Here is a 13,270-nt window from a genome sequence, read left to right as displayed (position 1 = left end):
ACCTTGGTGCTCGTTGCTCAAGAATTCAAGACGGTCGTTACACTATGTTCCAAACCATTACTCGGGATATGAGGGAAGATGAGGATGAACGCCAACAAATTAAAATCACGCGGAGCATCGTGGAACTGAAATGACTATATCGTTGACCCTTTTCTGATGTGTTGTATGTCGGGATCAAAGCGTATTCCAATTTTTTCTGTCCTTGCAATCATAAGGAATCTTTCTCGGTTTTCACACATAATCTTTTGACAATCGGAAACCACTTTGGGAAAATTTTCTATTTAGCTCAGCATTGTACTGGATGGCACAATCTCACTGGGCGCTGATAAGTCTAGCAGGAGGATTTGGCGCTAGTGTGGTTGTGTAATCCCAAGGAAAACTTCCGGTCGCACCATAGACAATTAAAATATACTGCAAAATCTCATAGTAAGATTGCTACTTGGTATGGGACAGATACACGGCCACAGTATGCTAGAAGACTGCCGGTTTTGGGGGGCTGGTCCAGTTTAAAATGAAATTTATGCAATGCGTCAACCAGATTCTCCTTTTACCATAAGCCTATATTTTGTACTGTTACGTCTTGCAACGGGTTCGGGAACCAAACAATACACATCTGGGATGAGACTGCGTACCCCGGAATCTTAAAACAACTGAAAACTGGATGCAACTAGACGGAGTACATTCAAAGCAAATCCAAGAAGCACTAAAATATTGAAAACAAGCGAGCGCGCTGAAGAGTTAGCTAGCAAACCGCATCATCGAAGCAGGCTTAGAACCGCCGGACCTGATTAAATATCGGATGGCATTAAATCTTTTTGCACCTCGCTTCAGGATTCATCAGAGTGGATGCCGTAACGAATGCAGCATTGTTAATCAGGCTACGCGCGCTGCACAGTCACATACAGTCGCACGAAGACCTGGCGCATTCCAGGTGGCTTAGTCAATTAGAACTTGAGTGGTGTCCGCTGGACCCTCCGGGCTTGCCAGAAAAGCAGAAGGGTAGGCAAAATTACCCTGTACGCATGTGTACACACTCACGTGTCATGTGCACAGCCCCGTCCTCAAAAAACCTTCTCCGCCAATTCTACCCTCTTCTGAGTTATACTGTGGGATCAATCTTTCCTAGACACATGAAGCCCCTCTTTTCTGAGAATCGTTTCCTTTTGTTTCTGAAGTTCGCCTCTTTCTCGAAGGAACCCTCCGGCTATTCTCCTGCACTGATGTGCCAACCGCTTTTCATTTGAGGTGGCAAGTTCCTTTCGAGCCTTCTTGGATCGGTTCTGGTGAGTTAAGTTCAATAGCCATCGGAGCTGGCACTGGCCGCGCAACTGAGCCTATAAACGAGGCACCCACACGGGTCAACTACCAGTTCTTCTGTATTTGGTTGCTCCTCACTATCCGGAATATCTGTATTTGTAAGGGACCCAGTTAAATTGACTGCTACTTAATAGGCCCGTTTTGATTATCAGCGTATTATTCCATTGGTTCGCACAGCAGCTGAGCACGGAAAGGATGCTGTAGTTAAAAGACGTTTTCGAGGTTATGACATTTGATCAATCAAATGCTAAATAACTGTTTCCTGGGGTAAGTTGATTAATACGCACTGAAGTTTGCCTTTTCTCGCAACATTCAATATTCCAAAATTGGAAACTGGCCAAATGAAGGTTTCCGACTGACCCTCTTGAACGCGGTTGAGGACCATCGTGGGTTGGTATCTGATGAAAATGTACATATTCATGTGCAATTATTGCAGAGGCCATAGTCTGCAACAGTTTGGTACAGCCTACTTTTGACGTGTTACATAATCCATATAGCTCTTACAGATCGGTAGTCGACAATGCGATGAGGACCAGTTGGTTTAATCTCGCTAAAAAGTGGGCATCCTGAATAACACAAAGTTAGCGGTTGCTACCCCAGCTGAAACCAGTTTTGTCCTCCTTCGGTAAATAATATACGGACCGCCCATTGGATAATGAACTCAAATTAGATAATCGTAATTTTTTCGGCGAGGAAAAGTGTATACTTCCAGGGCTTCGCGCTATATGAATATGAATCCTGGAGTTCCGATGCCAGTGCCCTCAAAATGGATGTGACGCCGCAAAGTAGGGGTCGTTGGACTGGCAACTTCCTCTAAATGGCAACAGTGCGTTCGTATGCCATTCAGAGGAGACTCAGTGAACGCCTTTGTGCATGGTGAGAATGGACTAGAAGGCATCAAGAGGATAGATGCCAAAATGGATTTGGATATCTGGGTTTCTTCAAACATGTCATCACTGCGCCATGAGAAATCAGCCCAAAGGGTATTCGTCGTTCTACAGATGATTCGGTACACTTTATCCCACGTTACTTGCATGGACTTCCAAATACTCTATGGGGCCTGCGTCAGACCGCTTCTTGAATAAGCCAGCCAAGTGGCACTTTCAGGATGCAAGGACGTAACCCTTATTGAGCGTATGCAGCGAGCTGCGGCAAAAATGACTGCCGGCCTTAACCCGTAGACTATGAAGCACGTCTCGTGGTGCTTTACCTCTTTCCCCTGGAGTATCGTCGTCTCCGAAGAGACTCAGTTCTTGCTTATATCCCGCTTGAACAAGGTGTGAACAACGGAATTTCCACCGTTGACCAGCAAACACACGGCGGGAACATAGTAGGACGGTTTTCAAGCGCAGAGCGCACACATTCATTAGACACAATTTTTTCTCATTTCTTGTAGTAGCTGCGTGGAATGACCTTCCTCCGACTGTTGTCCACGCTCCCAGTTTAAAGCACCAGTTAAAGCACCACTAGACATATATTTGTGCGAATCCTCGCGCTGGCAAGCAAGCTGCCCCGCGCTGAGAACATAAAGAGCAGTGCTACACCCTTTTTTCACTTGTGCCTTTCAGTTGAACGACAGCCACTGACCGACGAGAACAGAACCGACCCGGGAAACTTTGGCAAAATCCTTGATCCTGTGCATCACTCCGTGAATCCGTGAATCCGATCCTGTATCAAACCGTGAACTTCCAACAAGACTGACCTTGATGGCGCGCAATTCTATTCTTCCGCGTGCTTTTCTTTGTAGTATACGGTATCTGTCATTTTGATTGATTCATATGTAAGTATTAGTGATGTACAACCTTGCTTACTGGGCATTGGCTCATGATCTTTGTTTCCGATCTCCATCCACAGAAATTGCCGTGAACACCTGCCTTCGGAGAATCACTGTCCCCTGGTGCTTCCATAGCGTGCATATTACATCTTATACGGCTACCTCTGTTACGCTGATACTTTGAATCTACCTGAATTACATTGCCATGGTTCGCAAACAAACTACGCAGACGAGCGGAAGTAAACGACAGGACATTCAAACATTATACAACCGGCCGTACCGTCGTTGACACCATAATGTTCGCGTTTGCAATGTCGTAGGCACCCGGACCGCAGCGGAACAAGCTAGGAATGACCATTTGTAGCTCCGCACTGGCTTTTATACCACCCGAGCCAAGGACATCTATGGCCTTGATACACTAGCAGCCTGGTCCAGACCGCAAGGCGCTTACTCTGTGATGTGCGGAGTAGTGGTAAATGAACACAATGGCCTTGGGTGATTATTCAGGCACTTGTCAGCATACCGACGACTTCGCTTTCAAGCGTTCCTGTATGACCAGGCGCGTACACACATATAGGCCATGAACGCATGACCGACAGATTGCACATGCACTTCGCCGGACTTCATATTTGGACGCCGATGAACTATGTCGACGGGCTTAAAATATGCCCGCTTCCCGTTGGAATTCTCGCAAGTTAGACTCAAATTCCATGACTGGAGGTACTATAGCATTTGCCTTGTTACATTACGTTCATCCTGTGTACCTGCAAGACATGAAGTACAGTGAGTTTACTTGACGACATTCTGGAGTGCGGTGGCTTCGGCATGATAGGCGCTAACCTTGCTGTGGCTGGTGCATCACCAGACACGTTCAACATCTCTTCACGGAGACCGTAATCGCGCGAAAATTGATCGATGAATGAAAAATTGTATTTTCTCACCGGCTTTTATGCGATCCCGTCATGGCCTTGAAATACTAGCAGCCCGGTTTCCCCCCCACAAGTCGCCAATCCTGGTAGTATACAGCGGCTTCCACTTTAGCTGATGTGAATGCAGGTGTTGGTGATGTAGAAAGTGGCCTACTGGGTTTTGGCTCACGAGCTTTCTGCTTTCTGTCTGCGGCAATTATCATGAACATCCAATTTCGAAGAATTGCTGTCACCTGATTCTTCCATAGCGTGCATACTACGTTTACCATAATCGGGGACTGGCACAAAATCCGGGCGAGACCGCCAGAGCAAGCTCAGAAAAAGTTGTTATGTCTAAATAAACTTTCAACGACAAATGCAACATTAAGTCAGCTGACGATCACCTAGCCATCCAGCTTAACAAGCGTAGACACGTGGAGGGGTTTGGGCAACCGCATTCGAAGCTCAGAAGCCCCAAGTACATTAAGGCTTTAACAGAGAACTGCCTAAAGACCAGCCAGTCACACACCATTACATACGGCTGACCTACAGCAAACATCCAAGGTGACTGCACCTACAGCACTCAGTCAGATAATATGGATGGAAACTAACAACATGGACGCCGCTGGCATCAGGTAGCCGCCATATCGTTCAGTGTCTTCAGCCAAGAATGATGAGTCATGTCGGCCCCACCCTTGGATTCCAACAGCATCTAAACTTCTCATACTATCCTTCATTCCCTTATGCCACATCAAATTGTCTAGACCCACGGGTTTGTTCTGCTCCAAATTAGATACGGAAAACAGCACTAGTCCCGATTGGCGGTCAACTGGCATGCGCAACACAACTCAGCCACAGTAGCTTGCAGTACTGGATGCACTTCACCGAAAACCTATCCTTTGGTAATTTCATTCCGAATTCTTTGATTGCAGCTTCTTTTAGCAGTACCTTTGATACACTAATGGTCAAAGACCTGAAGATGTCTCAGATCCTTTGCCCGCATACGCCAAGCCTCGCAGCGTGCGACTATACAGCCCATACTCTAGTCTGATAATTGCATCCTTTGAGACCAAGTGATATACCTTTCTGATGTCACGAGTTGCAATTCTGCTGTTCGAGATTCTTGAGCTCACTCCGGATGTCACACTGCCATCAGAGTTAAGGCAACTTCCGCCATGCCTATAGCGTTCCCCAAATTCCACTTCCTTGAATTCTTAGACGCATGTTCGAAATCTGCACGCCCTGAGCATGACTTGGGACTTTGTGGGCGCAAAGCACCCACCGAAGGACTGCTTGCGCTACCTGCTTGTGTTCGGAAATGAAAACAATGTCGTGCGTATATTCTAGGTCGACAGTGCTCTCACCAGGGTTTTGGAGACCTTCAGTACCTCAATACCTCATCAGTAACAGTGGCAAACGAAATGGACATCTTTGTTGGACGCCACTGCTTATGTGAAAGCTTTTGGAGCGCTCCCCAGTCACTCTCACGCGCCCACGAGTATGTGAATGCAAATAACGCATGCTATTGACAAACTTCTTGGACATACCTTGCCGCGCAAATGTCTTGGAAGAACTAACCAATAGACAGAATCCAACGCATTGTTGAAGCCAGTGAACAAGGTTGTAGAGCATCTACACGCGTGTCGTTCCTATAACACTTGAGAGTTTGAAGATGTGGTTCACACAGCTCCTCGACCAGATTCCTGTTTGCTGTTGCCGAGATGGCCGAAGTGGTTAGAGCGCGGATTACTAACCTGAAGGTCCGCGGTTCGAATCCGACCTCCGCCACTCGACTTCCCCTGTCTAGGCTTGGGCAACCTGGCAGTATCCCAGCCCTCGTGCTCCCTTCGGGTGGCATGGCAGCTAGGCACCGGAAGGGTGCTACAGCTGAACGCTTTATCTTTTATCTTTTTGCTGTTGCCGAGACATGTTTTCATGAGCGTTGTTAGGACGGTATGAAATAAGTGACGCAGAGAGACTGGTTGAATTGGGGGTCAAGCTAATTCCCCCTGCAATTATTACACTCACTGCGAGCGCCCTTTTTGCAACTGGACACCACCGCATTCAGTTGGGATAGCCTCTTTCGCCCAGATAGAAGGAAACAAGCTAGACAAGCACCGAAGATTTCACTCGTGTCTTTCAACAGAGCAGGTGTGGGATCGTCACGACTAGATCTCGGTGACTTTTGAGGGACAAAACCCATTCGCTTATCTTCAAGGACGTCGGGTGTTCCAAGTACAGTCGAGAGCTCTTTTGTGGATGGATAATCTGGCCAAGCAACTGCAGGCGGCCAGTCGAATCGGTGCAGTTTCTCGACTGCTCCATCTCCTCAGCTTCCTACACTCACGAAGGTTCTTGATCCGCGCAAATGCTCTTTTTCACCCGAAGTCTGACAGTTCGTAGAGTGGTTTTATACACTCGACCATGTTTCCGAGTTTCAAGCGATTTGAGAGTGCTGATCGTGATGCAGTGCTTAGATCTTTCTGTTTGCGCCGTTTCACAAGTGGGGCACCCACGATCCTGCATGGTTGTGGCTAGTACCTTCCAGAAAAGTTATCATCGAAAGACGTCGTCCGAAAGGAACTTCACTGGGTAGTTCTGGTAGGATTGCTTCACATTAGAGTCCGAGAGCTTCTCAATGCCTAGCTGAGGTGTGTATATCTTGCGCGTCTCTGAAAAGCGCAGTAAGGATCAGCAACGAACAAACGCGTGATCCAAGTACACTAGCGACAATGGATAATTGACCCATAGCACCTATAGCTAACGGTAATGTGGTTTGTCTGTGTTGGAGATTGGCTCATATGCGGGAGACACCGTGTGGCCAACTGCCCTTGATCGTTTCAGGAGTTAGTACCATAGAAACAGTCTGCGATGAGCACATAAATGAATCAGGCGTTCGTCCGTTGTTCGTGGCTCGCGATTGCATCCATTTATCCAGCAACCACAACGATATCTGAGCTCTTAGCTCCCTGCAACAAGGTGCTAAAGGCTGTCTTTGAGTGTTCCAGAGCTACCGTCTGTTGGGGCGCGATCAGATGTGATGAACAGGCACTGATCATCGTCGACTATCATCGACTCACCCGAGTTATTTGGAACGATCTGTTTCTGCCAGGTAGATCCGAATGAACTAGACAGGTACTGACGGAAGAGCAGGTCGTCAGCGTCAGGAGTACGATGACACTTGAGTAAAGATATACACCCGGACACCTCTGAGACTGAAGGGGTTCCATGTTCACAATTCACCCTCCTGTTGAAGAGCGGCATTCCAGGTTGGAGGTAGCAGGTGGTCAACTGAATTGTTGCTTGAATTATTGTACCTATAATAGGTGAACCATAGGTTTAGCTTTGCAACTTACCTGGGTTTTTCATCATCAAAGACAACAAAGTCAGTGTTGACACATCCACAATACTCAAACTCTTCGTGATCTCTTTCACGCCCTTCTGCAAGTCATACGTTGTCCACCTTGCGGTTTGCGCCATTCTGAAGGAGGCACAGAGAACTCCACTCGTCTCGGTAGACGGTGTTTCGGCATGTGTAGCGCATGGCCGAGGCGTCTTAATCGGTGGTGCTAGATTCACGGTGATGCTACAACCCCTAAGATTTAGTGATATGCCACGGGCGAGATGGACCAAGTGGTTGGAGTACGAATTTACTGACCGGAAGGTCTGTGGTTCGAACCCGACCTCTGCCTCTCGACTTCCCCTGTCTAGGCCTGGGCAACCTGGCAGTATCTCAGCCCTCGTGCTTCCTTTGGGTGGCATGGCAGTTAGACACCGAAAGGGTGCTACAGCTGAACGATATGCTACTAGTGACGCAAATTAGCAAACGTGATTCGAGCCCTTGAGATTCTTGCACTGACTTCTTCAGGAATATTCCCGTCAGATGTAACCCAACTACCGAGGTGTGTAAGGTTTTCCACAATATGTAGTGATTCTCCTTGAATTGTAAGTGGTATGTTCAGAGACTGAAGCATGACTTTGCACTTTGAAGGTGCCAGGTTCATGCCAAAATATGGTGTGACGGTGGTCAGTATATTCAACAGGGCCTGTGCTTCGCTTTGGTCCTCAGTGATGAAGGCGATATCATCCGCGTACTTCAAATCGTCAGTGTACTCACTAGCAACAATTTGAACGCCGGAGTTTTAAGGACTTTCTAGCGTTCTCCTAATTATTTCATCAGTGATGAAGTTGAACAATAATGGAGCGGATATCCTTGTCAGACACCACTTTTTGTAGGGAAGCTTTTGGAGAGCTAATCATACACTCGAAGGTGAGATGGCCCAATTGGTTAGTGCGCGAATTTACCGATCGGGAGGTCCGTGGTTCTGACCCAACCTCTTCCTCTCGACTTCCCCTGTCTAAGTTTGGGCAATCTGGCAGTATCCCAGCCCTCCTGCTTCCCTCGGGTGGCATGGCAGCTAGGCACCGGAAGGGTTCTACAGCTGGACGATTATTATTACTTCCGATAGTTTCGTTTGACTTCTGGGTTTACTAGCTTCTTAGCAGCTAAGTGAGGCGTGCGCCTTTTGTGTTGACCTGGTAAGCGCAATGGGAAGCAGCAGCGTAAAAGTGCATGATCGGATTCCACGCTGGTCTTCCAGAAGGAGCAGCAGTTGGTGATCGACCCTCACGGCGATGTGGTCTATTTGGATTCGTGACTGGTTTGTTGATGGGCACCACGTTGTCAAGCGCTTTCCGCTGTTCCGGACATTCGTACTACAAAGGAACAGTCTGTGGTCGGCACACATCTGAAACAAGCGATCCCCTTTGTCCGTGCGTTTCGTGTTTCAAGACGACCACCCATTGTGGCTCAGCAGCGCTTAGTCTACCTACGCGGGCTTTCATGGCATCAGCAACCACAACGGTATTTAAGCTTTTAGCCCGCTGTACCTGGGCTTTTGCATTAGTCCCTGCGGTCTGGCCAATGACAAAGTTGACGTTCTAGGGCGACTTTTGTCAATCCACGGAGTCTGTGTGATCGATATATCCGAAAAGGGCTTTGCTTTTGTGTGTTTCGGAAACCTGGCCTCTGTGAACAGAAGACTTCGAGAAGATTCTGATGTCTGATCGCCAGTATCTCTAAAACCTCCGTTCTGTTTTAGCGCCGTGAGTTGATGACACTTCGTAGACTTCGCTTGCCTGGTCACGTGCTCCGAATTCTAGAAGACCATTGGTCCGGTATAGCTCTTTTAGTATCAGGTATCAGGTTCACAGCCTCACATTTGTACATACTCTCCAGCAATGAGGCATGATACGACGCTGTTAGAACTGCATCACCACTTCACTGTTTTGAGCTGTCACCCATCCCACCTGATCATTTCTCAGTGAAGAAAACTTGCAGTTGTAACCATTAGCGTAGTACTAGTACAGTAATAGCTGGTGCTGCTAATTCTGATGGGGTTTATGATAGTGGTAGGAATTTCTAAAACTATATAGGTTTTAGGCTATTGATGTCTCGGGACCATAGCTAGAACAGGATGGCACTAGAATACGTTTTTTTGAAGCAAATCCAGCACAGATTTGTGTTTACCTGGTCACTCGCTGCACGCACCGAGTTATCATCTTCCGAGAAGACTTGTTTTTCGTGCCATATTTCGAATTCCGTAGGTTAAAGATTGGGATTGTATGCTTGACATTACTTCTGACGGTATTCTGCAACACATCCAGTTGGGGAATGTGCCAAGCTATATATTCATCTGAGATTCATTCAGGTTTTTCTTCAAGTCCGTAGGCTTTTATGATGGAGGGGAAAGCAGGATTGCGAAGAATCCTCATCCGTTATATGGCGTCTTCTTGGACGGGATCTCCATGTCCCCACAATTGGATGATATCATTGTAATTGCGGCCACTAACTGATGTCAGTAGGTTTAATGTCCTCAGTTTCTATCCAGATGACTTGAATCAGCGGTTGGATTAGTGAACACTTCAGATGTTTATGATCGGTCTCCGTTCCGATTGTCACTTCCTTTCCAGTAAAGAAATTCATTCAAATAAACGAGCATGGTTGTACGACAATCTGGCCTTCTTGTTCTCACTGTTGCTATCGCCGACGAATCGTCATATTGTTTTCGTGCTTGGTGCGGCGAGTCTTTGACATTGCGTGGCACCTGATCTAAACTACCATTATGCCTTGTAAACAAAACAGTATCTCAATTTTTCGTGATATTTTATTCACTCACTCTGTTCGTGTTTCAAATTCACACTGGGTGATGATGATGCTGGTGACGATGGTAATGGTGGCGATGATGATGATGATGATGATGATAATGAATTTGGGGTGTGGTTCTTCCTAACCTTCCGTCGCTCGGGGTGAGGCGTTTGTGGATGTGGTGATCAATTGAAATATGACCTTTCTCTCTTCAGGCGTTTGTTTCAGTACCGTTCAACGTTGACTCTCTCTCAGTGCTCAGGCTTCCATCAAGCAGATATCGTACGTACAACTGGCGATCTATCACGGGTTTTATTATTTGGTTGTGTTCTGGATGTGAGTGTTTCACTTCTTGCTGTCTTCCCAAGCTTATTGGTAAACAGCTAAGGCGTTGACTGATTTTGCATTCCTGCATCATAATAGGGTACGTTGGGATAAAATGTGTTGCCTTTGTTTCCGTGATATGCCAGAATCCATTGCAGTGTTTTGTTGTTGTTTGTAGTTATATCTGTCCATGCTAACTGTTTGGCAGCCGGCTGGGCATCCAAGCTCCACACCAATCTTTATTACATAACAGAACGCTCACCCTCGTGGTCACATGATAAAACCGTTTCTTTTGCACGGGTAGGACACCTATCTTTGCATGTGGCTCGAATATTGAGGTGCAGATACTATCGGTTTCTTGCTTCTGAAAGTGTTGTGATGTCTGTGTTTCGTTACTTTGAGTTTTTGGATGAGTTTCAGCTGCCGGGTCGGTATCTTACAAGGACATGACTACCCTCCTCTGTAAGTACCCGAAACAGTTCGCTGTCGATGTTCAGTGATGTTAATCACTTCCTTATGGTTGTACAGTAGCAAAGTGCCACTGTTGAACGCTGACGTTATGCTGTTGATGCTGCTGCTGCTGATGATGATAAACGTTGTGTCTTTACTATTCTGGTAAAACTATTTTATCTTCGGGCAATTCACATCGATGTTACCTGTGGTTTCCGTTCTGTTGACCATGGGTTTTCTGTTTGAAGTTGACTGTGTGCCTTTTATGGCCTAATTTTGTTCCTGTATGCAGCTGACACCTCGTCATCCGTAAAGTCATTTAACCCATGCGTTCACAACGGTCCGAACTAAGTGGATATTTTTCGAAATCAGATACACGGGTCTGTTTGGCGACTCAGTGTTCCGCCATTCACTCGTGTGAGAAGTGCATTTCCGCGCGGAGGATGGAATGTCTCCTGTGATAGGATAAATTAACGTTGTCTTGTCCTGCTTATTTGCGAGTTTCTCTTTCGTTTCAGGTCAGGCATTACCTAAAATTCTTCCACTTGTTTGGCTTTTTGCTCACGCATTCAATTGGATCTCCTTACCACAGACCATAGCCGCAATGAGGTTGAACTTCAAAGTATTACATTTTATCTACCAGTTTCATCTTGGTAGTTCTCCAATTTATTCGGAACTGCATACAAATGCGGAAATATATTGTTCACTTCGAATGGCCGTGGACTTCTGAGTCCAGTGGGTAATCAAATCAATGTATATGATTTGCAAACGTAAGCGAAGCTACCTACCCACATAATTTGTTCAGAGACGAATCTACAACCCTGGAGGTGAAGTCTTTCTTCAACATACGCCATATGGCTCTTTCTCCATCAGTTTCCATGCTTGTGGCTGTGAACGATGGTCAGTCAAGTTTTGTGCTAACTTCCTCCCCTTGACAACAGCTGGTGAAGCGTCCATCATATCTCTTATATCCGGATCGGTAGTATCGGTCTACCCATTGAAACATCCGGTGACTGCACTCTCTTTCAGTCCAGATGGAAAGTCAGTTTTTACGTTCGTTTGGTAACTTCAGTCCAGATTCCTTGCAATCGCAAAAGGCCACTGTGTCATGCTGTTTTTCGCACCGGGTTGTCAGAGGCAATTCAATCATCTGGAACTGTATCGAGTGTACTATGGTTTCCTGGATGATGTAACATCCATCGATTGGTCCACGGACTCTTGGTAAGGTAGTCATTACTCACACTTATCGCATTTTCGTCCAGTGTTTTTCTTGCGGGTTGTTCGGACAACAGCTGCAGAGTATTTTCTGTTCATAGACTAAAAAAGCTTGTTATATATACACTTTCTGGGCATCGGAACCCAGTAGTTGGTGGATTCTTTATGCAAAATTCGCTGGATGTCATCACTATCAGTACCGATGGTGAATTATGCGTTTGGGACGCGAATTACAAACTGAATGAAGTTGAATTCGGTGACACTGCAACTAAAGAGAAAGTTTTATTTCGGTTAAATAAAAGGTAAGTTTTGTAGACCGTTGCTCGTTTTGCACAATATGCTGGTATCCTGCGTAAAATTATTGTTGGGTTTTCATAAACTTGATTTTAGCATACACTTTTTCCAGGACACATGATTAAATGACCCACAAGTTACTTGAGGAACACAACCGAACTAAATACTTTAATTATATCTCATGCTTGCGAGGCATGGCCTCTACCGACAGGTGTGAGGCGTTTTTGAACGTCGATGTGTCAGAAGCATTGATGGTGTTGGATTGCGTCAACGAATTCGTAACGAGGCACGTATTACGAGGTGGACAACTTGGGATTAGGCTGAAGGGTGTGAAAGAGATTACGAAGAGTTTGGGTTTTGGTGCTGTCCGCCTTCTAGGACGTGGTCTCCTTCCTGCACTTGTCTGTGGACATGACAAGAAATGACGGCTGGTCGCTGTCAGTTTCTTTCCAGATCGTCTGACTGAGCGCTTGTATGTATAGGCACGTTGGAATGTTAGAAGTAGATCAGCGCCAGGTCCCGGCCCCCATCCATTCTTCTATTTCTGTCTCTTTAAGCTTTAAGTTATGGCAGCGAAGCATCAGTGTTGCACACTAGTGTGATGTCGATGGCGGTGATTTTAACGTATAATTAGGTACGACACACTGTCTTTGATGATGATAACCGTAGTGGGAAAAGTAATCGAAGGATTGTTTCCTTTGGTTGCAACATACGCTTACGATTTCGGAGGCACATTTAGACGTAGTAAGTTCTGGCATGTCTTTTTCAGCTGATAAGCATGCTAGTTGATCATAACTAGGGTGTATATATATATATATATATATATATATATATAGTTTA

At 46.1% G+C, this 13,270-nt stretch overlaps 2 protein-coding genes across 2 annotated transcripts in view; one reads left to right on the top strand and one right to left on the bottom strand.

Annotated features, from left to right (window-relative positions):
• Window positions 1-8,197: 8,197 nt before the first annotated feature.
• The window catches only part of T265_00780 (hypothetical protein), a gene marked incomplete at both ends in the record, with an annotated part of 25,071 nt that continues 19,998 nt past the window's right edge, over window positions 8,198-13,270 (top strand). Inside the window, 6 exons of the mRNA XM_009164652.1 lie at window positions 8,198-8,485; window positions 11,579-11,691; window positions 11,727-11,821; window positions 11,863-11,962; window positions 11,999-12,142; window positions 12,184-12,438. Of these exons, the coding sequence (XP_009162916.1) occupies window positions 8,198-8,485; window positions 11,579-11,691; window positions 11,727-11,821; window positions 11,863-11,962; window positions 11,999-12,142; window positions 12,184-12,438 (995 nt within the window). The remainder of the gene's footprint in view (window positions 8,486-11,578; window positions 11,692-11,726; window positions 11,822-11,862; window positions 11,963-11,998; window positions 12,143-12,183; window positions 12,439-13,270) is intronic.
• T265_00781 (hypothetical protein) overlaps window positions 12,603-13,270 on the bottom strand; it is a gene marked incomplete at both ends in the record, with an annotated part of 7,122 nt that continues 6,454 nt past the window's right edge. Inside the window, one exon of the mRNA XM_009164653.1 lies at window positions 12,603-12,750. Coding sequence (XP_009162917.1) covers window positions 12,603-12,750 — 148 coding nt within the window. The remainder of the gene's footprint in view (window positions 12,751-13,270) is intronic.

This window comes from Opisthorchis viverrini (assembly GCF_000715545.1).
Source record: "Opisthorchis viverrini unplaced genomic scaffold opera_v5_8, whole genome shotgun sequence".
In the NCBI taxonomy this organism is placed as follows: Eukaryota; Metazoa; Platyhelminthes; class Trematoda; order Opisthorchiida; family Opisthorchiidae; genus Opisthorchis; species Opisthorchis viverrini.
This window is presented reverse-complemented; position numbering and strand designations above follow the sequence as displayed.